Raw genomic sequence first — 27,999 nt, forward strand, 5'->3', positions numbered from 1 at the left:
AACAAAGGACTGGATGGATTTTCTTCAGTTTCATTTAAATATTTTTGCTCCAAATGTGGAGAAATTAATATTAGATTTACAAGAAGCTTTAATCTTGGTAAATAATTRTATTATGTGAATCTGTTTAGCCAAGGTACAAAGTCTGATTTTTACGGGATGGTTCTTTCTAAATATGTCTCTTTATATGCATTTGCTTGTCACTATGATAGCTTCCTATCAGTCTGTCAACACTGTGCACTTCACAGAAGTTATGGTTAACCCAGGGCCTAAATGCAGAGTGCCAGGAAGTAACAACTGGGCATCTGATTTCCATGGCATCATKCATAGTTCTGCTCTGATAAAGTATAATGCATCATGTTAAAAAAAAATAATTCTTTTAACACATCTCGTAAGTTGCAACATACTGTAATTTCTCTGATAGCTACCCGTTCTAATTATGTGCACAGATTAGTACAGCTATTATTATGGAAATGTTTGTAAAATCAATATTGAACTACTGCTTAGCAGATTTATAGCCTGACTTCTAAAAATGTTTCTACATTTCCTTTAGAAATTGTTGTCTTCATATTCCAGTTTTTTTAATAAGTTCCGGGAACAGCATTTATTTCACAAGTATTCTACCACAAAACCAAGTTGCCTTGCTCCCATTTGTCTGCTTTCAAGTAACTTACAACGATATTCCTGCCTGTGCAAATCTGGCTGATGTGTTCTGTCAGAAGYGATTTTTCAACTTAAATTTTTGTATTCTAAAAAAAAAAAAAGTCTGTGCATTCTTTGTTCTGAGATGCCTGGGCTGATACTTTGACCTCTGTGCTGATTTGAGGTGGTTTGTGTTCATTGCCAGGTGGCCTCACCACTCTATAATAGAGCATTTTGATTGTCTTTGGACAGTTTGCACTGGAAACTGTCAGAATTAACCAAAATAGRCTTTTGGACAGGAACCTTCAGTTCCTTGCAGGATTTGCAGAACAAAGAAGTAAAAACTTCATGGCTTTGTTCAGCCATATCTGAAAGTRCCTCAGTGTTAGGGATGAAACTAAGACAACTCTAAACCTGACAGAGGTAGTAGGGCAAATTTTGCTGGTGCAATGGGGAAGGTCAGAGCTCCATCAGTGATATTTATCGCCAATTGTGTGGCAAGACTGTGGATTGAAAACCTTTTGTATGCTATTTCCCTGTCAATCAYAGAAGAAATCCCTCAGTCACAGACTGTCTCAGAGAAATTCATGTCCATGCACTGAGCTACTTTATGCAATGGAGCCCAATTAGATAGGAGGGTGAGTCTCGTGCAGATAGCTGTAGTGCAGCTTTTCCTTACTGTGTTGCTTCTGCTTGTTCCAACTGGCAACTGTGGTGTCTCTGASTTTACACTGTAAATATTGCATCCATTTTCAGTGGGTAAAGCCTTGCATCATGTGGGGTTTTATTGAAATCCCCATCCCACAACTGTCACTTAGGGAATTTATTGGTATTTATTCTCTTACGGGTGCTGGCTGAAGTTCCATTCAGAAATATCTGTATGACCTGCCAGACTAACACAGCTGTGRCAAACCAGTTCAGCACTACAAACCGCAAAGACATGTCAGAAAGCCATGATTTCAGTCACTTTCTCACAGCTACTGAGATCTTCATTTTTGGAATCTGTGCTAAAAGGAATGCACCTGAAAGCAAATGGAGATGTGTTAAATTATTTACTTTTGACTATAGTTATATTAATGAAAATACATTAAATTGGAAATATGTCCAGTGTACTCCATCAAGCAAGGAATTCACTGGCCTATCTTAATCTACTGCTGCCATTAGCAAAATATGTAACTTSACAATACCTTTGGAGTGATAAAAATGGAGTTTCAAGTAGTTAATAATCGAGTAAAAATCCGGTTTTGAAAAATACACTGTTTAATTAATCTGATTGCAGTGTAGTTAGTAGCCTGAGCTGCCAAAAAAAAAAAAAGAGTTATTAGCGATCCTAAGGGCAGGTTCATAAATTGATGCTGCTGTATTTTCAAGCAATGTTTTGTAATTTCTCTATTTACCAGTAGGTGTCACTGGAGTCCAGCAGAGAGGTAYTACTGCTTTAAAACTTCTTTTCTGCTTAATCGACCCTTTCTTTCATACAGGAACATTCAATATTTGTACATGCTGACGTACGTACAATAAAAATGAAGAACTGTGATCAATGCTCTTTCAAATATGTTTTTTCCTGTCTTAGCTACTGATAACTGTTGGTGGATAATTCAACAGTTTGAGAAAGATTTCTGATTTTTTCCTCTGCAGCATGCCTGAATCTGGTCCAAGCTGGTAATGACCCAAGTGATGATTTTATACAAAGATGAAACCACTTAACTGTGCCTGTATGATTACTYAGCCCTTACCCAATCTTGCATTTGGTGGTGGGGAGAAAATGGAAAGTCAAACCAAAAGATCTAAATACTTTTTTTCCCTCTCTTGTTTTGGGACCTGTGTTAAAAATTAGAGTTTGGGAACTGAAGGGGACAGAAAGGACCTGTTAGCCACCAAACAGCTCTCTGCAAGACTGAGAAAGCATTTAAGGARTAAAATTTCCTACACCTTGCATTAGAAGACATAGCACTCTGCTGATGAAGTCTCCTTAGGATTAGCTGAAGCATAACATGGAAAGATTTTTTTCTTTTTCAGTGAACTGTAGTTCTTTTCTGTTGTAGTCTGCTTGACAGCTGATCAGCAAAGGTATTTTGATTGAGATGAGCTTTCAAGTATGTTTAAGTATCTACTATCTGAAAGGCACAAAAAAGCACCAAGTAGATACTTGGCATATTGTTCAAGCCACTTGGTATCATACACTAAACGATAAAAAGGGAATTATGTTTTCCCCCAGTCATGGTGCAAGGCTTACTCTTTATGAAAACCACTGGGGAGGCATTTTGCGTCAGTCAAAGCGTCTTAGTTTGAGCCTAAATTCTTGCATCAATAATTCCTTCCATTTCTTTCAAATGTTTACCAAGAAAAAAACACCCTCTGCTGCACAATAAACATTTGTCACACGATTTCAAGGTCACAGATCCAGCAGAGAAGTATAACATAAGGAGGCTGCCCGTAGGCCATTGTATTATTAGAATAATAATGTGATTTTGGACAGTAAATGCACTGCCTGCTCTGTTGCCCTTACATGTGACTGATCTAGTAATAAGTCACTTCTGTGACATGTCTAAAGAACCAATCAATGCACAGATGTTTTTAGCCTTTTGTTATCATCTTTAACTACTTTTCTGAGTGTACTCTGCCCCCACTCATTAACAAGCCCTCTGTTTCATGYTCTAGTGTGATCTTTGATCATTTCRTGGGACATGGTTGCRTTGTATGCAGGTAACCTGAAGTGTGAACAGCTTTGCAAAACTGGCACAACKTAAGGCCCTGGGTGTACCAGGGTCTTGTGCAACAGGCATTGGCGGCTTTTTTCATGGCGCTGTATTGTAATCTGAGTAAAGGTGAAAGTAATTTGTTYGGGGCTGTATTCTGGCAGGAAACTAATGAAGTCACTAACTGATATTTTGTTGCCTCCTACATCCCCATGAGGAAATCTTACATTAATTTTTTTTTTCAATTTTCATTTTATCAGCTTAATTTGCTAGATTGTACATTAATTCTGTCATGATGTTCAGGGACACGTCCATCCAGACCTCATTAGTTACACGAGTTTTAACTCTCTGTGGATTTTCTTTTCTAGCTGTAGTTGATATTGCTGTCCTTTGTAGCATTGCACACAATCCTCAATGGCCACACATCCTGGTTCCAGTGCACAAATTTGTTGACCTGATATTGATGGAGTTTAATAGTTTGTAACTGCTGTAGATGTGGTTACTGGCCTCTTTCTAAAAAGTAGAAACAAGTAATTGGGAAATATAAAGGTGAAAATAAAACTTTTAAGTTAAAATTCAAAAGGTAATGTTACAGGTTACAGCATCTGCACGTGAAAGCCACGTGCAAACCCAAAAACCAAAACTAAGAGAACAAAGGAAGATAAAATATTGGTCACATACTGCCCTTTATAAAAGATGAAGGAAGCAAAGTAGCAAAGTAAGCAACAGAAATGGCTGCTCCCCTGTTGCCAGAGGAGGAATAATATAGGACCGTGACAGTTGCACCAATGAGCTTGTTTTAAGAAAAATTTCTTGTTGGGTTCCCATGTGTTTTTCTTTCTCCAACAAGCACTATGTTGGTGCACTTTGGTAGMTTTCCTTAAGGGCTATTGCTATAAAGACCAACAGAAATTCAGTAATAATGGAAAACAGTAAGATCCTAAAAAGAGTCCAAAAAATTCAGGGAGAAGGAAAGGTTGGTATTCAATCTGGTCATCCTACAAGGCTGCAAGACATCTCAGATATTTGAGAGACAGCACCTTTTTATTCCTTAACAAAACAATGTCCTTTGTTTAAAGGACAGAGGAACTTGGACTTTCCTTGCAGATTTTAAAGTGAGGCTGCATCCTTACTACAAATGCCTTTGTTTTGTTGGGTTTTTTTTTCTCCTGAAACATGTTAGCACATCGTAAAATCTTCACTGGGAAACAGCACAGGCAGTTACTTTCTCAGCAGAGCTTGCTGGGAATATACTGCAAAGCAAAAAARGTTCTGACCTTGATGATTATAACAAGGTGAGAGCTGCTTTGTGCTTTCCCACYAGAGTTTCACCACAGGTTTTTCCAGGAGACTTACAGGCTGATCACCTAGGGGAAAAAAGCTGCACAGAAAACCACTGAGAATTYAGTCGTAGGTGAATGACTACTGTTGTTTCATCGAGTAAAACAAGTCTTTCCAGAGGCTCTGACATTGYAGGGATGATGCTGCCTCTTGCATGATTGCAACAGAGGGGTGTGGAGGCTGGMGAGAAGGTGGAGTAGCACAACTTTTTCTGCTGCCTGGGCCTGATTCAGTAATGCCATGATCCCGGAAACATTTTTTTTTTTAAATCACAGAGAACTGTCCGTTTGCTGCACTCATATAAACATTCCTTTGTTCTGTCCAGCTGTGCTGTTTTAATCTTCCAGTTACTGACGGTTAATGCCTTGGCTTGACCACCACACATAAGGAGGCAGCTACTGAAAACTATGATCTAAAGCTGCATAAAGACCCCCTGTTTGAATGCCTTTCAGTCCTYCTTCTCAGGGTTGAGTGTCAGCAATTAGGGGTACATTATCCTTTGGAAACACCTCMCTAAGAAAAGCCRTATTCCTGATACAAATCATGCTTTGCTGTACACTGGGCTGCAGAGCTCTCCTCTTTCCCTGCCCCTGTACTTTCCATTTTATGGTTTGCATGGCAAGCTTTTGGTAACAGAGGTGGCTTCTTTGAGAAGTTGCCAGAAGCTTCCCCTGTGCCCAATTTAGCCARTGCCAGTTGGCTCCAAGATGGACTCACCACTGGCCAAGCTTGAGCCCAACAGTGACAGTGGTAGCGCCTCTGGGACAACAGATTTAAGAAAGGGAAGACAAAAACTGCCCCACTGCAGCTGGAGAGAGAGGAATATGTGAGAGGGGGGAGGAGACAGAGAAAACTGGGAGTAAAGCTAAGCCTAGGAAGAGGGAGGATGCGGGGAAGGTGTTTTAAGATTTAATTTCTCATTATCCTACTCTGACTTGGCAAGAAATTTAACTGATTTTCCCAAGTCAAGTCTGTTTTGCCCATGACAGTAATTGGKGAGTGATCTTGCCCAATCCTTCTCTCGACCCATGAGCCTTTTGTAATATTTTCTCTCCCCTGCCCAGTTAAAAACGGCAGTAACAGAGTGGCTTTCATGGGCACATGAATCCAGCCTGGGTCAATCCACTGTGTCTGCCCTGTGCAGCTGCTGCAGCTCAGTACAGCCCTGCTGTTCCTGCCCAGTCCTGTGCTGCTGCTGGGGCTGGTGTTGCTGCCCTTCCTCCAGCACATTAATGGCAATTCTACAGTCTAAGTGACTATTTCTGGAGAAGTTGACGAAAATATGGTAATTAGTTACTTCTTGTGYCTCTTCACCCTCCCTTCACCTTTACTGTGCAAATAGCAAGGGGGACATTCTTGCCCCAGTGAATCAAAATGGCAAGGGCCTGTGTACTCTCACCTGTGTGTGCCCCATGACATTTGAAGGACAGCAACAGGAGCAGGCTGACATTTTGCAAAGAAAAAGAAAAAAGCACCAAAATGTTTAGCATTTTAAGTGGTGCTAATTGGGACATGAAAGCACTGCAGCAGCTGTGAGTGCAGCGGGACACCCTCTTCACATCCATCCCTTCCCACCTCGATGATAGGTAGGGAAGGAACTTCCCTTTTGTTTTGGAACAAACTGAAACAGTTTAAAATGTTTTTTAAAAGCTCTGTACTGGGCCGCAACTCATTTTGAAAATTGTTTTGTTCCCCCAGCACAGGTGCTGACACAGAACTTCAGAAAGAGAACTGAGTGGGTTCTAGAGTGTATCAAGATGCAATGTATCCAAATAACTGTTTTGTCACTCTTATGTGTTCCTTCTGCTRTTATGGTTTTATCTCCCTTATCTCCACCTTTGATGGATTTGAGCTGTGTTTTTCAGGGCTTTGTGACATTATAAGTAATAAAGATGATGGTTTCTCTTATGGGCAGTAATGGGAAGCTGTAGGACTCACTTTAGCTTTCCCCAAAAACTTTGMAGGTAGAAAATGTGCTGTTTGAAGATGGCTGCTTATCTCCCACTCCATTTCTCATGGAGACAAATGCCAAACTGGAGTGTTTCATGGATTACTTTTTTTTTTATTAAAGGATTTGTGTGGTTGGGGTTTTGTTTTGGGGTGGTTTTTYTGTGTGAGGCGAGATGGCAACTATCAGTAATATAATTTCACAAAATACATTAAATGCCTGTTAAATCCCATCCTCTGAGAATTAAACATACCTACTGCCAAACACAGATGGGATTTGGCTTTTATTCGCTGTGCCATGGCACTTGCATATTTGAGGTGAGCCAGATGAAAATGAAAAKAGCAAGGCTTAGCATGTTAACTGCCAAGCTTATTAAGACACAGGGTCAAATTTTCAACTTAGCTTAAGTATGTTAGGGCAGTAAAACTGACACATCTCTGCTGCTCTTGAACATGAGGTTTGTTTTCCCACCATTGTCCTAGTAAAAGGCTTAACTTACAGACTTCTGCTGGTACCCGAGATGGGATAGGCAGCATATAAATGATTTTAATTTATCCTCTGCTAGTCATGGGAAATTCCCTCATGACCAGGAATCTGCAGTGTTTTGGATTACTCTGTGTAGGGTTTCTATAAAGACTGGAAATACTGCTGGAAATATGAAGCTAGCCCAGGGGTATAAGGTGTGTGAGAGCTTTCAAACGACATCCAATTACTATCATTAGACTGCAAAATTCTCTAAATAACCGTATAAGTGACTTAGGTAGGCTTTACACTGGAAACAGATYTAATTTCATTTCAATTCTTCTAACTTCATAGCAAAATAGAAACTTTTTCCTAATAGTTTCTTGGTCTCACTTCCTTACTGTGGCCATATTCTTCCCTTTTTCWGGTTCTCAGAACAAACTTTTATGTGGTAAAGAACTTCTCAGAGCCTCAGTAGTTTGAGCTCTCACAGTAGTTTTACTCTCTGTTTAACAGATCAGTTAGCTGCCAAATAAGACTATGCAAAACTCAAACAGGTTTAGGTATCTGTTTTACTCTAGAGTTTAAATGAGCTAATTAGGAGCTATGCTCAAGAGTACTCTCAGGAGAAAAAAAAATCTCACTTTTTGTATTCAAATGACGAATTTTAAAGTTTGTCGCCTGTTTTTCAGTGGCTCTTAAATAACTAAGTCAGGCAGTGAGATACAGATGAGCTTGTAAGCCTTCTCTGAAACACAACACAAACCTCAACAATATTCCAAATGAAGTTTGTAGTTCTCATTGCAAGGCCCAGCTGATTTTATCTTCACTTTCTCTAGCAGGACCAGTTGTACACTGGCTTTAGAGAGCAYGTTCACAGCATGTTTGCCCTTCAGAAGTAATGCCTGAAAGCTCTAACACATCAATAGGGACCAGGTAAAGACCAGATTTACACTCAGGATGACTAAACAAACCCAGTCTTGCATCTTCTTGTTGAGAGGCAGTCATTTCTTATCATTGGGTAAATATAAAGTTAAGAAAAAACGTAGAGGTAGGGAGACAACTCTAACCTCTTCTGGGCTGTGAAATCAGCCTTTTAGATTTTTTAATTAGTTCTGTATTTGGGACCTGTACTGCAAAGCTTTTTATGATGGTTTGTGTATGAGTATGTGAAACTATTTTTAACCCCAAGGCTGGAGAGTTTCATTTGATTTTTCTGAATTACTCACTTCTCTGAAAAATGGCCAAACTACATCTGTGTGATGTTCTTTTTTTAACACAGTTTTTCTGGCCATGAATCCTTAGTTTTCTATCCCACAAGGATTTTATAAAATGTTGCTGCAGAATGTAAAATGTTGGATTTGGTGACTATTTGATGCCCATATGTATTTGCTGCATGACACAAACTTTGCGGAGCGTTTTTTCTCTCTGCACAGTATGCATCTTAATTAAAGCCTCAAAGGTGTGCATAAATCTAACGCATGTGGGTGGATGTAACAGCTTGTGGAAGTGGGAGCATGTGAAAGGCACAATTTCACAGGCTGCACCGTGTTGGTTCGGCGGGCCTTCTGTGCAGAGCATGTTTCCTCCCTGGAGCGGATGTGAAGGCCGGACATTGTGCACCCACTGTGAGTACCAGCCAAGCGCGGCCACGAGCGCGAGGGGCTCGCCTGCCCTCAAAGAGGCACCGCAAACTTTTAATGGAGTCCACGCAGGGCCGCTTCAGCGCCTGCAGCCTTCCCCAACTCCCGGGCAGCGTTCTGACCTTCTCCGGCTTCAGCCGGGCCGGGGTGGCCGCGCTGCACCGAGACCCCTCGAGGTGCCACAGGACCCACCTGGGCCCGAGCGCCATCGGGGTGGGGCCGGTCGGGGCTGCCCGCGGCGGGCCCCGCTGGCCCCGCCTTCAGAGCCTTGGCGCGGGCCCGGGTGAAGGCGGCCGCGAGGAGGCGGCAGGCCCCACGATGCCGGACCCCCGCGTTCCAYCCCAGCTCGGGCCGCCCCGCCGCAGGAACCCGCTCGCCGGCTCCGGCACCGTGCCGGGGTCCGCGCCGCGCCGCAAACTACAGTTCCCGTCGACCACCGCGCGAGCGGGCGCAGGCGCGGAGGCGGCGCGGGCGGCCGAGCGAGGCGCGCGGTGATTGGCCGCGGCGGCGGTGGGCGGGGCGCGCGCGGTGACGGCAGGAAGGAGCGGGGGCAAATGGCGGAGAGATGGTCCCGGGGCCTGTCCCGAGCGCGGCGATAATCCCGGTGCGGAGGAAGCGGCGCCGGAGGAGGCGGCGTCGGGGGCCCTGACGCCCGCGACACGCCGAGAGGGTCCGCTGCCGGAGGGGCGGAGGCGTCCCGCCGGCTGAGCGCCTTTCTCAGGCGGCGCATCGGCGGCCCGAACCCGCGGCCGGAGCCACATCGGCCGGGCCCGCGCCCGGCACTCGCCGCCACCGCTGACGCCGAGGTGGGTGCCGGGTAAGGGGGTGGCGGCGCCGTGCGGGCCGCCRAGCGGGCCCTGCGCCCCGCGGGCGAGAGCCGCGGCCCCCGGCGCTGTCCCGCCTGGAGAGGCGTGTGGGGCCGCCGCCCCCGGCCCGCCGCGAACTTGTGGGGCGGGAGTTGGCTCGGGGGTGAAGTGCGGCCTGGGAGGCGGGGGGGTTACGGCTCCGCGGGYTGCGCCGCCCGGCCGGGCCGCGGCTGCCCCGGGCACTTGTGTAATGTGGGCCGGTGGTGCGGCGGGCGGGGGAGGTGGCCGGGCGGGAAGGGAAATGACATCAGGGAGTGGTGGGGTGACCCGGTTCCGCTCGCACCCCCCCGCCGCAGGGGGAGGGAGGAAAAAAGAAACTGTCACCGTGGGATTTCATCAGCTCCTTCTGCCTCCGTGCATTTAACCTATTTTTCTTTCCTTTGATTATGTAAGAAGAGCGGTGTAGAGGAGTGATGAGTAGGGGTGGCTGATGGGCTTCCTCGGGAATTACCGGGTTTTTTGTCTCCAGCTGGTCCGCCGAGTTAGCTCTGGGAAATGGGGGAGCACTGCGTTTCGGGTTTTTACAYGTATTTATATTTGCACTCCAAATGGTGCAGGACAGTGCAGAAGAGGGAGGCAGGGAGTGGAAACAGAGTGAATTTGACCAAGTGTTTTATTTTCATCTGAGTGAAATATCAAGAGAAAATTGTAAGTAAMGGGTAAAAATCCTGTTCTGTTGATGCTCTTGTGTAAGGAGACACCTTTTTATGCCTTAAATTTAATCGCTATCTAAGATATGAGTTTATAGCGTGGCATATTTGTATTCTCCTGATRCTCATTTTTTAACTTGTGCACATAATATTGAGTATTAATGTGSGGTTTTATGTTTTGATTTAAAACTTCTTACGAACTGATATTAATTTAAAAATCTGTATATAGAAAAATGTGGTTTAAGCTTCTGAAGATGAAGCCCTCTTGACTACAGGCATGTTCTCATTAGAACTGCAAGCCACAAGCTGTAATTTAAATCTGTCATTATCTTTGCATAGGCTGGAAATGCAGCGTCAAAAATACACATTTGAGTACTTCTTGTAATGCTCATTTAAGTAATATTTATTTGAGTCTTAAGGGTTTAAGGGAGAAAAATGTACTAGTGGTGAGTGAAGTAATTTTTCTTTCCTGTAAGTTGTRTAGAAACTGAGATATTAATAAATATTCTGCTTTAGTTTCTATGGCTCAAAAAACTGGTCTTTCTGCTGTAAAATATTTTGGTTGATGTTATGAATATTTTCAAGTGTCAGCAAAATAAAACTGGTAATTTTGGTTTATTTTGCTGATTGCTTTCTAAAGTATGTGTAGATAGAAAATTTGAGCTACCTTCAGGGGAGTAAAAAAGASTRAGTTTGGCAGCAATGTGTTTGGAACAATGTGGAGTGGGTTGATAACACTGTGGGGAAAAGAGGAGTTGGGGTTAAAGWGCTCTGTCTCCTAGGAGCAGCCAGAAGCCCTCTGCAGAGCGGGCTTTTGCACAGTTCTGGTCAGTAGATAAGCACYTCCCTTTCCCTTGGCTGCACTGCTGAGGTGAAGAGCATTTCCCAAAGTGAGTGTTCCTGTAGTTCTTCAGCATTGCATCACCATCTACCTGGTAAACTTAGGAAGTTCTAATTTGATCATTTTAATTCACTTAACATTTTATCCGTTGTTTTCTCCACATGAATTGCTGGGTTTGTATAAATGAAGGTTGGCCTGGTGTGATAGAGGGAGGCTATTATTAGTGAGATAGTCTTGCTAGAATGAAGTGATGGACGGTTTTGGAAAGCAGTCTGGCCATTTTGTCAGAAGCAAGACTCATACTTCAGGTTGAGAAACTATGAGTGTTGAGGTGAAAAATAGCAAAGACAGTATACCCATGTTTTTTTGGGAATAATAATAAAAACAGTTGCATTGAACAAATAGATCGTGATAAGTTCAATAAAGATAATTTTACCTGACATTTTTCATATATTTTACCTGATATGAAGTTAGTTAATGTTCTRAAAGTTAGATTTCTTTGATTCTGTACCTTAGACAACTGTCCTTTTTAACAGACTTCCAGGATGGAGAGGAGTTTCAGAGAGAAAGATGGGCTTGATTAGATTCAGGGTGACTATAAAGAATTACAATTTCCTATCCATGTTTGGACCAAAAAGAGGGAAATAGTGGTTCACAAAACAGATATGAAGGTTTAGGGTTTAAGTTTCCATTTGTCCAGTTGAAGGGTTTGTTTTGGGTAAAAAAACCCCAGGTGGCCTGTCTTCATTTTGGAATTAAACAAAAGTAGAAATAGATCACATGCAAGGAGCTCTAMAATGTATTCCTGTTTAATATATTAATTTTAAACTTCCATTCTTCTGAGTGAGCTGTGAGGTGGCTGTGCTTGTAAGAGCCAGTGAACAGTAATGGTTTACACTGGCCTGCTTAAGGTGTCCTCCATGTTCTTAGAAATGGTTGAGCAGTGTCTCTGTTCCTGTCCCTTGATGAATCACATTTACTCGTGGGGGATTGCTGTGCACCAGCCCTGACCAGGACTGATGCAGATGGCAAAAACCACATCATGTTACCAAGTAAAACACTTKCTGAGTGAGTCTGAGTGTGAAAGAAGAACACTGGATGGAGTTGTCATCGCTGGGATTAATCAGTACTTAAAATATGTCTTAAATATATTTAACTTGAAAATATTCTGACGGTTTTTGTATTTAACTGGCAAGATGTTTTTCATGCTATGCTGTGCTATTGGACTCTAGGAGAGAGCTGCATGTTCACATGTGGTGAAAATATTGCTGAGTTGTTTCATGGTGTTTCATGATAGCAGTGCTGTTTGTGCTTGAAAATATAACATTAGAGCAAAGCAATATCATTCTTGGCAGATTTTTTTTTAAGGATCCATTGTCCCATTGTCTTATAAATGTGCAAACAACTGAATTTTGAGTTATTTTAGTAGATACTTAGTGCAGAAACTTTTGCCATAATGACAGTCACATGTGAATGAGAGAGTCTACAAAGAAACAGACGATGGATCTGTTTGATCAACAGTCATTTGTACTAGAAAGTCGGTGAATTGATGTTTCTTATTTCTTTCACAACAGAGAATATGAAACAGGAGCCAAAATGACATCCCGATTTGGAAAGACCTACAGCCGGAAAGGGGGAAATGGCAGTTCCAAGTTTGATGAAGTATTTTCCAACAAACGGACCACCCTTAGTACAAAGTGGGGAGAAACCACCTTCATGGCCAAATTAGGACAGAAGAGGCCCAGTGTCAAACCAGATATTTCTGAAGTTCCTAAGAAACCCAAAGTTGAAGATGAGGTAACAGAGGATCCATTTGGATTTGACAGTGATGAAGAATCTCTTCCTGTGTCTTCAAAGAATGTGACACAGGCTAAAAGCTCCTCTCAGCTAGAACCTGGTGAAGCTGCTCAGTCTGAGGACTTCACTCCTCTACTTGAAGCAAACAGCAGAATTAATCAGCCAGACAGTGGAGAAAATGTTGCATCCAGCAAGTGCATACCTTTTGACAATACTGTTCCTCTTTTAAAAGAAAAAACTGCRAGCAAAAGTGTGGAAGATGGAGAATGCAAGGGCAGCAGTGCTAAACTTGTAACYGCAGGTATGTTTGCTTAGCTGTTCAGATACTTCTGTTTTCCTTTGTTAATCTCCTTTTAGAGTTTGTGTTTTCAAGGGATGGTTGTGTGTTCTAATAAAATTGGGGGGCAATTCTTTATTATAAACAATTGTAGGGGATATTCAGCTTAACTAAAAGCACTAAGACATGTTGTGCATTTTACACATTGGTCAAGGTGTTCAGCACTGTAATCCATGTGTCTGCAGATCATGGCACAGTGCTTTAGATTCAGTGCAGCATGTTAATCCACTTAGTCCAGTTATTCCATAAAATGGAATAATCATATTCCTTTTCTAAAGTKGCTGAGTGCATTTGGTTTTTAAGCGTGTACTTTGAACACTGATGYGTTAGTTGTAACAGAATGCTTTGATTTAGTGCAGGTACGTGTTTACTGCCATGAAGATGCAGATACAGCTTAGACCATGCTTTATTTCATTATTTGGATGGGAAAATTAGTTTTGTGAACTTGAGCTGCACAAATGTTTTTTGTTTGTAATTAGCACAGCTGTATCAGTGTATATAAAACAACTTCAGACCTGTGAAACTGAATTCTGTTAAACTTCCTTTTGGAGGTGTTTTTGGGCTCTGGAGTGTTTGTAAGATACCTTAATACTTTTCAGAGGGAATTCAAGGGSCCCATGGAGCTGAACATCACTGTAATTTTTTCAAGTCGTTCTTGGAATATCTCATGRGAGGTTTTTGTATAATGGGCTGATTAAACCACAGTTCTATAATTGGGTAGAAGATCACATTAGATGAACCTGGATGAAGATGACACCTACTGACTTGCTCTGGTTTATCAAAATCAATTTTAATGAGAAGAACTTACATAACTTTCATTTCTCAGCTATAGCAAACCCTTARAAAWTKGRAATYMGAAATTTTAGTGGACTTGTTGAGGTGTAATGCAGTAAACAAGAAGGTACAGAATAGTAGAAGATAGACACAGTTCAGTTATTTGTAATATATGTTAAAAGATCTAATTCAAGAAAACCCAGGAAATGTTGATTTGAATCGTAGTTTTACAGACACAATTGGTGGGATGTGTAGTTGTCTTTTGATCTTGCTCCTACTTTTGCTGAAAAAATATTTCTTGTTTTCATATGATTTTCAGCAGCTGTCTCTAACTATGATTCATCTTCARTCTTGAAATAAAATCTACATTTTAAGTTTGAATATAGTTTCCATAAGAAGTGGAGTAAGTTCATGCCCCAGTGTTCATAAGAGGAAGAAATAGTAATGAGTTTTCTTGGTTGTTAATGAGAGATTGTAGTAGAACAGGTTTTACAGTGAAATGGTTTCCTTGTAGACAGCCTTTGTGAACAGTATTTTTCAGGTTGGAAAAGAAAGTGAGAGAACTATGGGGAGAAAATGTGATAGAGCTCTGAAAATTCGTAATGTGTGAGAGAAAGGCTAAGAGGAGCTAACTTCAGCAGTTGCATTGGTGCTGCCTCATTCCAATCCAGTGGAAAATAATAAAATAAAATATTTAGCACAGAAAAACTTACTAGTTTGGTGCTTATTTAAATGATAAAACTCCTTRTTAGACAGTACTGTATATACCGTAAACATGCAGCTCTGAACAGAAGGAAGCTGATGAGTTGTGGTGAATAAGTTCATCCAGCTTTTGAGTGTGGTGGAGGCCTGGATGSAGAGGGGGAGGTTATTTAAACAGTTTACTGAAGGAATTCTGTTCCTGCWATGTTTTCTGAAATATCTGTTACTGATGGCAGTTCAGCCAGAAATAGTTAAGGGAAAGGTGGATCTTGATCTGATGGTTCTGTTCTTTCAGAGTCTATTACATTGTGTTGACACCAGTTAAACGAAGATAAAAACTCCTCGTRTCTTTCTTCAGAAGTGAAATTCAGCTGAGAATGAATCTTTGCAGAACATCCTAAGAGGTCTTTGGTTTCCTTACCCATATTTAAAGACTGCAGTTTTGGTGATAGCGTTTATTTTTGGCAGTTAGTGTAAATAAAACTTGGATGGTTTAAGGTGCTATTATGCTTGTGTGTAAACTGATCCAAAATAAATAAAAGTTGTCTCTGAGGACATTGCTCAGCACTGAGCAATTAGAGATAGTGGTATATAGTCAGCTAGTGTAARGGTAGGTACTTCAAAGGCTTCTTTGTTGTAGTGTTGAGTAAAGTTTGATAGGGAGGCTCTTCCAGAACTGTAGGGAGTTAATTTGATTGATTTGGGGTAGGTTCTGGAAGAAAAAGGGACCTGGGAGGAGTGCAATAATGTATTTGCCTCAACTGCTTACATGTCCTTGCCCTCCCCATAATAATTTTCCCCTTCCTGGTGCCTCTTGAACTCCAGCAGCTTCAACCAGATTTGTCCAAAGGGCTTATAGATCCATGAGACTGCATGCTGGACTATTCCTGATGAGGAAAGAAAGGGGCTGGAGGTGGGAGGGAAAGGAGGCAGGTAGAAGAATATTACTRTTCCCAGTGTAAGGAAGACTGCAATGTGAACTCAGCCTTAACCCACATACAGCACTGGGTCTCCGGGTGTGAGAAACTAGGCTGTGTTGGTACTGATGTTGAAGGAAGTGCTTGTTGGCGTGTTTTCATGTGCAATTTGCTAGTCTTTGTCCTCATATTGCCTAGACASTGCATGATGAAGGTCTCAGGACTTCCAGAGAGCAGGAGTTGTATCTTAATTCTTAGCCTGTATCTTAATTCTAACCTAATGCTTAACCTAGATGGGATAATGCTATGAATTAGACTGAGTTGAAAAATGTGACTTAGCATGGCTGTGCACAAACTGAGAGGTACAGTTAATTCTGCTCCAGTTGTATTATCCTGCCTCAGTGGCCATATCTTTGGGCATTAAAATGAAGGTGATACAATGTCAGTTAATTTTAGCTAATGTTTGGTATTAAGAAATAGTTGATTTGGGGGTTTGTTTTAGTAGCTGTGCAGCCATGCAACAGAGTTGAGGATCTGTATCTTTTATTTAAAATGGTAGAACTTACTGGTCTTTTTTTTTTTTAATAGCCTTCAGCTAGTGCTTGTAACAATCTCATTTTAAAGGCTTTGAGAAGCTCTTAATGTGGAAAGCTTCTCATAATCTCACCCTAATGTTGCTTGATCAAGACTTAATACTGTCTGAAGAGTATCTATGAGTAATCCTCTATGTAGCAGGTAATTTACACATGGGAGTTTAGGGAAATTTGAAACAATGAAAGACTGTTCAGTATTAATAGTTACTGTTAGGTTATCTTTGTGAAGTTAGGGAGARCTTGGTAGCTAGAAAATAAGTTGTGTCATTGAAAAATATCACACTGGTAGTTCATACAGAGTAAAAATGCAGCTAATTGGAAAACTAGGTTTCATGACAGTGTCTTACAGTAGGGCAAGGTGAAAAGCTTCAGAGCAATATTTTGAAGATTTTTGAAACAGTTTGGTGGGATGTTTTTTTTTTAATTGTTGAACTTACTCTGTAAAGYATAAACCCAATAGCCATGCTGTATTCATCTGCACATAAGCTTTGGTATAAAAACAAGGCCTTGCAGAGCAAATTTTCTAAGTTTGCTCTTTGAGAATATTTGTTAGCTTGTAGGTTGAAATTAATTAGTACCAGTTTTCAGATGAAAATTAATGTCAAAGTTYGATGAATTTTAAGGGTTGGTATGGCATTTCATAATTATGTTCATGTTTCACTTGGAATAGCTGGTTTGCCTACTCTGTTTCAGTTTGTGGAAGTACTTCTGGTATTGTAGTGTGAGTTTGCATTTTGACTCTCGATGTGGTGATGATCTGCTGGCTTTTGTTTTTGTGCACAGTGCTTAGAGGTGTGTAACTCAGGCCTTTTGGGGGGTTGGTYCAAGGRYTTGGTGCTCCTCATCAGAGAAAGCATTTGAGTCGAGAGACRTKTCTCATCTTTGCCACCTTGTATTCYTGTTTGTGGACTGTGAGAGAATATTCCTTTTCTACAATGGTTCTAAGTAAAAATATTAGGTATTTAATCATGCATTGAATTTTTTAATTTAAGTAGAARTATTTTAATTTGATATGGATTAAGTTTGGTTTGTTTTAGAGCCTATSAATTTATTTCTTGAAAATGTATTTTACTTGCTGTGGAGAAACAGAATGGCTTAATATTTCCAGACTACAAAACAGCTTAAGAATTGTGGCACTTTCTGCTGTGTTGTGATGTTAAGTACTGATTTTGTGGTTCTTGTGTCAGYAGTGACCTTTAGGCTCTTTAAGATTAAAAGAATCAAATATTTTTTCCCCCCTAACATTTAGAGCAATAATGAAAACAGCTATTCCTCATCTTGTTATTTGTTACTGTGTATTGGTATTCAAAGAGGTTTTGTTTTGGGACTAGTTTTGCTCTTGGTGGTGTAAGGGAGGAAGCATTTATCTGTTGACTGCTATTCAATTCTTTTGTTTTTCTAGGTAGTTCTTAATGCCCTTATTTTTCACTTAAGGCCAATGCATTTATAGGTGACAAATCAAAATGGCAAGTGTAGTTCTTCTTAAGAATGGTGCGTATGCAGTGCAGCAGCAAAGGGATATGGCTGTGCTCTACGTCTTGGCCCAGGATGCAGACTGTAGTTGTGGTTGGTTGCTGGAAAAGCACAGAAAGCAGTGAGTAAATGGCAGAAAATGGATGCCCTGCAGAAAGGAGATGGTTTAAGTAATCAAGTCTGTTCCTGACATACTATCCTGATAGGGCCTCAGTGCCTCTGTGTACAAAGCTTCTGCATCCTGATTATGTGGGTGGGGAGCCCTATCTTTAGAGTTAAGTTTCAACTTCCCAAATGCAGGTCTGTTTTGTAATTGCATTTGATAACTGGATTGGTCAGGGTATTCCTTTCAAATTTTTGGACAGAAAATGACTAAACTGGAATTCTTTTTCACAAAGTAAATAACTTACACTCAAAAACTGCAGAGGAAGAAAGATACTCTTCTGGCCTAACTATTATCTTAAATGTTCACAAACCAGAAGTTCTAAAATATTTTCTGTCCCAAAATGGAGCAGAGGTGTGGGAACCTGAATAAGGCCTGAGCATTTGGCAGTCTTAGGAGACCGCTGGCAGCAGCAATGATTAAAAAGAACTCCATCTGTGCTCTGGTTGGGTCAAAGCATTAAGAAACTGATAGCAGAGAAGGGGAAAAGTCTGTCCAAAAACTATACGTGCCTGTAGAATTTCAGTGTTAAGAGGTTTGTTTGGCTGGCAGTAGTTATGCTGGGTATGTAGATAGCTGCAATTTATCCACAGGTCCTCTCTTTAGTTGCCTTTTGGTAAGTTTTCCCCTTTTGAAGACAGCCCTTTTTCCCTTACACACCATTTTCTTGCTGTGTCAATATCCCATGTTCAAACTGGTGTGATAATTGTTCTGTTTGTTTTTCCTTTGATKCTTCTTTAGTGGCCAGAGATCATATTGTGTCTTTCATTTGGGCTCTCCTACCAATGAAGGCTGTGATACAAGAATCTGGTAAAGATTTGTCTTTTCCGTCAGCCTGGTCAGCTGCAAGTTGCAGACTGAAGCGATGTAGCTTTGTGCTTGAGAACATTGGTGATGATGTAATGGAACCATARTAAATGTTTCTGAGTGTTCAGGGACATCAGGCAGAGCAGTAGCTCATAATGAGCTTAACAAAGTGTTCCTTCCATCCTGTGTCAGTGATCTGTTCATGAGCTGCAGCCTGTTAATTGTATGTGCCCTCAGTAGCTGGAGGGCTCTGAAGGCCCTGTGTACAATTTTTGTGGGTTTAATCTTACTGTCTACTTTTTCTTGCTGTTTTGTTTTCTTGCTACCATCTCTTGGAGTCTGTTGGAAGAGAAATCAAGAGGAGTATAAAATTGGCATCATGGCACCTACCCGCTCTTATGATTTCATTGCTTTTGACTACCTTTAATATTTGCAGTGAATTATATGCATTGTGGCTAATATTAAGAGAAACCTAGTTTAAGTCTGTAGATTTGTTTCCTGTGAATGCTAATCATGTTTCTCTCAGTATTAAAGTGAAGGCTTGGACAGGTGTTTACACAGCAATGAAGGAGTGTAAGGTTTCATGCTGCAAATGGCTATAGAAGGCCATATGCCTTTTCTTTGTAGCTTGGAGAATACTTTGTTTTGCTTTAATTAAGAATTGCTGKAAATGAAAGAAAAGTAACCCAAAGTTCAAGTTAGCTAGCATGTAACACTGGCGACCTGTCCATGAGTACACARGAAAAAGTAAGCATTTATTTTGCATGTGTGATATTTTGACGTTGTGTTTTTTCAGCATACCAAGGCTAATACTGATTGTCCTTTTGTGTTACTCAATTTCCTACTAACATTTGTGCTGTTCAACCARTTTTGATCTAACTTGGAGAGGTAAAGAGAGATCTCACAAATACAGTGTWGTTTCAAGTGTCATCTGTGCCCTTGCCTCTGTTGGCTGCATGGTGGCAAGGCAGATGAGGTTTTAACCGGGTCCCTAATCCCTGGGAAGGCAGCAGCAAGTGGCTGAGCCGGCACATGGAGCTGGCACATGTTGTGGTACGTGATCCACAGCAGCTGATGTCCCCTGCCCAGCCACACAGGCTGCTCTTCAGGTGTTTGCATGAGCTGATGGCTGGCTTGTGGAGCAGCTTTGCCCTGTGAGCCCCAAATCTGTTCRGGGAGACATTGTTCTCACAGCCCAAGATCCTGCTCTGTGCATCAAATAATTTGAAAATAGCAAATCAGATTCTGCAGCTCTCCCACTGAATTGCTAACAAAAGCATGTAATATTTGACTGTAGGCAGTTAGTGCTAGGCTGTTAATGGTGATTTGGTTTTTATGGAGCTGATAGTGKTGTTTTCAGACTTGGAACCCAGTGGCTTAGCCTTGTGAGTTAAATGGAAGTGAAAGAAAAGTAAAACTGGGACTAGGCTGGAGGATAGATGGACTGTGGTTGCTTGGTTTTCTTGCTCAGAAGAGTGATTTCCTAAAAGATTACTTTGTTTTGGATTCCATTTCAGTAAACGCTGTACCTGAAAGATCAGGGTATGAATGGTAACTCTTATAGCTTCAGTATTTGGTGGAGAGTGTTTTTTATCTTTTCTCCAAACTTCAGTGTTTCCTCTTCAAGTAAGAAGTTTCTGTCAAACTTTTACTGTTAAAGATACTTAAAGAAAAAAGTAAGTTGARGAGTGAAACATTTTAATGTCAGAATTGTCAGATGTTGAGCTGAAGGATGTAGGTTTCTTACCTCTTAAAAAACTAATTTCTCTCTTTTTTTTTAAAGTGTGGTTTTTTTTAAAGTCTAGAATTGCATTCTTCATTTTGTCAATGATCTTAAAAATGAAAGGGAAGGAGGTAGTACCACTGGCTACTTGTGGTAGTCYGAAAGCATTTACTGTTTTTGTTGGATGTATAGAATAACATTGTTCCATCTAACAAGTGAGTGCTTACAGCAAGTATGTATTTTTAAAAAATAAAATATGAACAGAATGCTATCTTTTTCTCCATCCAGTCTAATCCATATAAATACAGACACATATTTGATAAATGTTTAAAGGTTTGTTACTGAAAAAGCAGTGGGCTTTTGCCAACTCTTACATTCCTGCTGTTTGAATGTTTGGGTGTATCTATACATGTTATAGAGGAGTATAAACTCTATTGTCTTATGTAAATCTACTGTCTTGCATTGGCTGAACTTGAAATTTTGTCTCTGGTTGTAACTTGACAAAGATTACTTGGAACAATAATCATCATCACTTAAACACAGTTTTACAGATTTGRTAATATTCATCTGTGTGTGAAAACGATCATTGTGCTTGGTGGGAAAGACCATAAGGTGTACTTTTTTTAATTCGTCAGCAATGCTAAAGACATCTATGTTTTGTTAAGTGACAAACTGGAGCATAAAATAAAGCAAGAAGTGTGTATCAAGAGGTCTGTTTATCAGTTGACATTGGATTTTGACTTGCCAGTCATTTAGATTGGTTCTCTTATACTCTGRTAATTAAGTTTTAGAGCTTTAAAGAGAAAACAAATCATGATTACCTARGTTCCTAGGTATATGGTGCTTGCACTTGGGGCGGGGAGTTGTATGCTGTTGCTGATTTAAAATTTCTTGGGAGACTTACCCTGGTATTTGAGCCCCAAAAGAGCCTAATTGCAGTTAAAAATGGGAGGAGAAATTCCATGCCTCTCCTGGACTACAGAGTATCTAGTAATTCACAATTAGTTTGTTTTCTCATGTTTTTTCATACAGTCATGCTAGCTTCTGCTGTAATAGTTACTGCCAATAAATACTGTATTTTTAAAATCAAGGTTATTGGAATTGCTATTACTGTACACCTTTGGGCAATTAGGAAGTGATTAACAGTACTTTCTGGTATTGAAGGTTCAGGCTGACAGATATTGACCCACTGATGAGATGAGAACAATGCTTGACAAAATATCCTTGGAGGAGGTATTCCTCTAAATGTCACTGCTTAGTTTTCCAGTGATGCATTGTGATGATCTGGTTTTAAAGCCAAACTTTCTACCTGGTGTACATTAAACAGTTTAGTGGTTACATTTTCCATCAACCTTGCTACTGGAGATGGAAAAACCTCCCTGTTGCAGTTACTAAGACTAGTCTTAGTGTATTGTTTCAAAACACAATAGTTTGAAATACTATATGTTTCCAAAATTTGTCTTTGGTGGTTCTCATAGAGGTGGTGGAGACTGGGGCRTTGAGGAACTGACAGTTAGCTTGGTTTCCTTGGTTTTGTTTTTGGGGTGTTGGGAGCGAGCATGAGGAGAAGAGCAGGTGGGTTGGGCAAGTGTGAAACTGGAGATGGGAGCAGAAGAAGTAGTGACCTCAGTACCGCAAGTACAAAAAAATTGAAATAGAGAAAATAGATGGGAAGTGGGATTGTTCTTGTCATGATGCAGCTCTCAACTGATGCTTCAGTTTGTCCAAATGAGGCCACTACTRTAAGAGAAGAATTTTTTGTTCTCTCAGTAGGTAACAGATGATTGGATGGGGCTGTGTTGGTTTTCAGTCCTACAAATATTGGGCTAATTTTAGCACCTTCTAATTTATTCTAGAACAATTTTTAGTGGAGTTTTTCTCTGTGTGTAACTACATTATCAAAATTAATTCAAATACACTTAATGAAAATACTATGTTTGACTTTATTATTACTTGGGTAAATACCTAATGCTTGTTGGAAAAATTCTTTTAAATAAAAGCAGCGTTGTTGTTGATGTAAGTGCTGTAAAGATCATCTTTMTTACAATGGCGTAGTAGTTAATGGCTTTTACTGGCAGAGTAACTTCCTGGTAAGGGTCTGATAAAGTAAAATGGTTCCAGCTGCTAAACTGTGTCAGAACTAATGAATAAACAGAAGCATTCAGGAGCTGTGCTTAAGATGAACTGATCTCAAGTGAAAGAGTTAAATATGCACTCCCTGAATATCTTCACATGTCGCACTTTTTAAAACCTGGAGTTTTAACACAACTTCTGTGGAGTTTTGTATTGTAGGGTAGACTTGATTTTTGTGGTCTGTTAGTAGCAGAGTGCAAAAACAAACCAATAAATAAAAWTTTTTCAGAATAGTTGATTAACATTTCTTTGGAGGTAGATTCTTTGATAATTTTTTCTGTTGATTTTTATCAATGCTATTGATGTGCATCAGCTTTGGCCTCTTCAGTTGGTTTTCCAGGCTTGATGTGTTGATCATTTTTCCTGCTTGAGAGTACAGACTGTAGCTGTAATTATAATGGTTCAAGTGAAAACATAAAATTAAATTTCAACTTCTGTCATCTCTAAACAGATTCCTGAATTATTTGGCTCTTGGCTCATCATGGAGCATGTACACACTTGTATATTCCGTTTCTCTCCTGGGAAGATGAGATTTGGTTTGCTCCTGTTACRAAATGCAGTTCTTTAGGATCCTGAACTTTCTTAGGAGTGGAAAACTATTCCTATTGCAGATATGCATACTGAAACTTCTTCCTAGCAGTTCTGTATGGTTTAGTGAGCCAAGACAGACATGTTTTAAAKGTACTTATTTCAATATTTCTTAGACATTATTAATTCAAGTAATTCGCTTAGCTATGGAGCAGTAATGGAGAGACTGCAAAACAGGGTATTTTAGCAAGGAGGGCTGAACATTTTTTACATTTAATTTGCTGTTTTTCATGCCTAAGTGTTGTGGTAGTCTTCAGCTTCACAATAATGTTAAAACATATGGGAGAAAGGAACATACTGTACACTGTCAAACTCACTCCTTAATTACAGAAAGATTCATTCTGGTTGTGCCTCTTGGATTATCACAAGCATGAGATAGAAATGGGAATAACAATACTGCTTGTATAACRTATTGATACTGAAAAAGAAATAACCAAGATTCCAACACTGAGATGGCAGGGTTATGGTTCCTTGTTCTTTGATGGATTTAGCTTTGAGTTTTGTATTTCATATATTCGGTGAAAAGCTTTTTTTTTTATTTTTGGCTGAGTATGTGTACTTATGTGACAGACCTCAGCTGGGCTCCCAGAAAACTTAGATCCAGTTTGTCAGATATTACCTGTCCTGGTTCCCGAGGAATTTTAGCATTTCCTGCAAAACTGGATTTAGTAGACATTTCTTTTACTAGAATTTTGAGTACCTGAAAGTTCTTTTATAAAACATAAGTGCAAGAATGGCATTTAGATGATGCCATTTTAATTTGATAACAAATAAGCAAAAGTTYCTGGAACAGAGCTGGTGCTTATTTCCCTCATCAGGAGGTTGAAATCTGGTCAGTGCTGTGAAACGTCTGTGCTGCTTGGATAAATGGAAGCTGATGAAATTTAGTGTAGGCAGGACTAGAGATGCTTAAGCCTTCATTTGAATKATGAGTTTAAGAAGCCTTTTCTGTCTAAAAAATTTGAACTTTAGGGGTTGCATTTTGCTAGTGGAGCCCCTTTTATTTGGTTTTCTGCATGTGTCTTCTAAGTATGTTCTCTTCTAGCATTTCTGTTTTCACCTGTCCCAATTGCTTCTGTGTCTCCAGTTTATACCATCGTGTGCTACTTTTCTGTGCACCAGGGTCTTCTGCATTGTCAGACTTCTTATCTTGCTTCTCCTGGCCCAGTCAGCCATTTCTGTGCATCAGCAGTAAAGGCAGGCACCTGGGTTCCTGTGTTTGGTGATACAGTCTCAGAAATTTCCAAGAAATTAATATTTCTTGGAAGTAACCCAGTTTTGTTGCTTTGTGTGTGTGTGTGATGTCAACAACACAGAATGGCAGATGCAGTCTCATCAAACTCTTAAACTTTTGTTGGTATTCAATGAAAACAAAGGGAATGGTTTCCCTACCAGAGGATGACTGGTGGAAGACTTAGTACTTKCATTATTTCCTGACATTACTATGTGTGGATGCTGGTTGGCTGGGAAAAAACTTTATAAAAACTGATTTTTGTAGGGGAACTTATTCATTTGGACAGTGTAAAATGTGAATGTGGCTATGGGTTGGAGAAGTGCAAGAATAATTTTTGGCAACAGCTCTTCTTCAGAGATGGAGAAATTAATTTCAAAAACCTGAATTTTGGAAGTGAKATAATTAAAAATTGAGATGAGAATTGCATTTTCTATATTTCTTTTGTAAGTCCAAATATTTTCATTTGAAGCAGCAAAATGAAGTGACAGTTGCTGAATTTGTGTGCCATTTTGTTCAGGGTCCAAGAAGGAAATTATTTTTTTATGTAATGAGAAAATATGTAGTTGTTATTCATCTCTAATTATTCACTGTAAGTCCCTTGCATGTGAAACTTTGGTAATTGTCTTTTCTGAAAATTTCACTATAGAGTTTCTCCTTTTTTTGTGTAATGTACCTCAGTAAGTAAGTGGTTGTATTTAGGGTTTACTGTTGTCTTTTTCATGATGCACATGTTTTCAGAGTGACACTTTAAGTTGTTTTTAGAAATTATAAGAAGACTTTTTTATAGCAAAACCTTCAAGCTGGAGTGCTTAAAAAGTATAAACCAGGTGGATAAAGACCTCTAATGTTTTTTTGTCATTGATCATTGAATATTTTTTGCTACATTGTGACTTTTCAAAGTTGCCCACATGGGTGGCTGGTTTTTTTAGCATCGCATTTTAGTAATAAATCTACTTTTTCTTGTAGATAAAATCCAGAACTTGAAAGCAGATAATGAGAACAGTCATTTCAYCTATGACAATGCTGAAAACAGTAATAAAACCAACGCCGAGACTACAGACACTTCTGGATGCAACACTGAAACCAAGGACTTGTCTGATTCTTGGGACTCCCAYGTGGGAAAAACAGCAGATTCTGTATCGGAAATATCTCAGACGAAGGGGCCACTAAGAACTCACTTGTATGAATGGGAGGATGAAACTGAAGACACCAGAACTGGAGASTATGCGTTAACTTTTGACAATGAACATCTCTCAGAGGTGAAGAGCAAGGATGAGGAGTGTGATAAAGAAGATAGTGAAAATCCAAAGGAAGCCATTAGTGAAGAACTTGTGCAACCTATTCCTAGGCCAAGCAACTGTAGGACATATTGTCGATCCAACAAAGCAAAACTGCAGGGGGCAACAAATTTTGACAAGCTAATGGATGGCACTAGTCAGTCTTTATCCAAAGCAAACAATGAGTCAAATAATGATGGTCTGAACCCAGGAAAAAAAGTTTTAAGTAGTGGGACCAGTTTTCGAGGGACGGTTGGACGGACTAGAGACTACACTGTTCTGCATCCATCRTGCTTGTCAGTTTGTAATGTCACCATCCAGGACACCATGGAGCGCATGGATGAATTCACCACAGCAACCCCTACTGACCTGGGCGAAGCTGGGCGCTTAAGGAAAAAAGCAGACATTGCTACCACAAAAACTACAACCAGGTTCCGACCGAGCAATACCAAATCCAAAAAGGATGTCAAATTAGAGTTTTTTGGGTTTGATGATCAAGATGAGGGAGGGGGAGATGAAGGCGCCTCTAGAAGTTCTGGGAGTTCCAATTACAAAATCAARTACTTTGGGTTTGATGATCTAAGTGAAAGCGAGGATGAAGAGGAAGAGTGGCAGGTAGCGGAACGGAAGGCCAGCAAAAAGCGAAGTAGARCTGTACCATCTGCTTCACTACAGTCAACCTCTGATGGCAATGAAAACTGTTCCCAGGACACCCAGCTCACTACTAATGCAGGTCAGTAGAACTCTTTTGGAATGCATAGGTGTCATTTAATTTTAATTGAYTTCAGTATTTTGTTCTTTTTGCAGTGTACCTAGGAATTTGTCAAACAATACCACTGGTTTGTAAATCTAACAGTTAAGATCTCTTGAAGGCTAGCAGTTAAACTCACTTCTCCTGTGGTCCTGTCTGGTKTTTCATATCTCTCTTGAAGTAAGCTTTATACCCCTTGATCTCTTGGGAGGGTTTTTTTCATTATGAACAGAAAATTCATGCCTTTTTGGTGTGTTGAGCATACAGTATCTATGCCTGGAAGGCAGGTATCTTCCCGCAGAGCCTCCAGATCAACCCCCAATTATGGAGCTCAATGCAGACATTTAAGTAGCTCTTAAGAGATGGGAAGTAGCTTTTTCTGCTTTTGAATGTGTTTGTAGGCAGTTTGGGCCTTTCTCAAGTTCCATCCTATCTGAGGATGCATGACTCGAGGGAGAGGCTGTGGGGACTCATGGAGTGCCAGTCAGATAATGGGCTTTGGGAAAGCCTCTGCGTATTCATTTATTTCTGAGCTAGTTTTCAGTTTTTAGAGATCTCCATCTTCTGTACAGGCTGGCAAGGTGTGTGTGTGTACTCACACATACATGAGTAAAACTGTACATGAGGCAGTTGCTGRGCAGGTTCTGGTGTTAAAAATTTTTCAAAAAATTAAGATTTGCCTCGGGGTTGGTTGGGTCCTGCCTAGTGACTTAGATCAAGGTTGACGTGTGTAAGTGGAAAAATAAAAGGAATAACTTTGGTGGAAGGTTAGCTCTTAGGTTGAGAAGATMTAACACTGAAGAATCACTTACATTGGAATAACTATTTCAAAACACTGCCACTCTTCTATGGAACATTTTGGTCCTCCATTTTGGAGCATGAAGCATGAGAAATTTTACCTACTCACTATTACGTAGTTAAAACTTGGGGAAGATATATTTCATTGTGATAGGGAGAGGGGGATCTCAGTCTAGCCTTGCAAATGTTGGAGAAGCTGGGTTTTTTTCCTACAAATAGCTTCTGCTAATATGATCCAGAAATAAAATTTCAGAGGAAAAAACGTTCATTTCTCTGTTCTAATTATAGCTGTATCTAAAACCAGAATTTTCTGTAAGCCTTTTAATCAAAAGTAAATGTCACTGCTAGGGGTTTTTTTCTGGATTTGAAAGGAACAAATGGATGCTGATGTTGTACGAGAAGATTCTGTTTTCAAACAAAAGAGACTCTGACTTGTTTTCACAGAATTTACTTATGATGAGAAACTTGGGTTTCAGCCACTTTGGAAAATGGGTTTATCTTACTGGGCTGCTTAAGAAGTACTCTTAGTCCCTGTCTCTAATGAGTCTTTGTTCAGCCATTKATTCCAAGGGAAAAAATTGCTTATACACTTAGTGCGGCTGAGATGCTGACCCATCAAATAATCCTTTCAGCTGCTGTCCTCAGGAGTCTCAAAATATCTACACTTTGCATTTGGCACTGCTCTCACCAAGCTGGCCTTTATACTCTGAGGTATCACAGATTGTTTCTCTGAAGTATTTTCCTAGAGATTTCCATGGCACAGGGAGATGTAAATTTATGTTTTGTTAGTTCTTAAYGCACTTCTCCACTTCAGGTAAGAGCTACCTCCCAGTTCCTCTGCTG

At 40.3% G+C, this 27,999-nt stretch overlaps 1 protein-coding gene across 5 annotated transcripts in view; it reads left to right on the forward strand.

Moving 5' to 3' along the window:
• Positions 1 to 8,600: 8,600 nt before the first annotated feature.
• WAPL (WAPL cohesin release factor) overlaps positions 8,601 to 27,999 on the forward strand; it is a 63,672-nt gene continuing 44,273 nt past the window's right edge. For 2 of the 5 annotated variants that reach the window (XM_057371413.1, XM_057371417.1), the window contains exons 1-3: positions 9,264 to 9,538; positions 12,664 to 13,187; positions 25,297 to 26,340. In XM_057371413.1, coding sequence (XP_057227396.1) covers positions 12,686 to 13,187; positions 25,297 to 26,340 — 1,546 coding nt within the window. In that variant the 5' untranslated portion in view covers positions 9,264 to 9,538; positions 12,664 to 12,685. Of the gene's footprint in view, positions 8,718 to 9,263; positions 9,539 to 9,999; positions 10,247 to 11,162; positions 11,184 to 12,663; positions 13,188 to 25,296; positions 26,341 to 27,999 lie in introns of those variants that run through there. The other 3 variants (XM_057371415.1, XM_057371414.1, XM_057371416.1) reach the window with 3 other exon arrangements.

Source organism: Malurus melanocephalus, unplaced genomic scaffold (genome assembly GCF_030028575.1).
Source record: "Malurus melanocephalus ecotype Western Australia unplaced genomic scaffold, MMel_1.1 scaffold_146, whole genome shotgun sequence".
Classification (NCBI taxonomy): Eukaryota; Metazoa; Chordata; class Aves; order Passeriformes; family Maluridae; genus Malurus; species Malurus melanocephalus.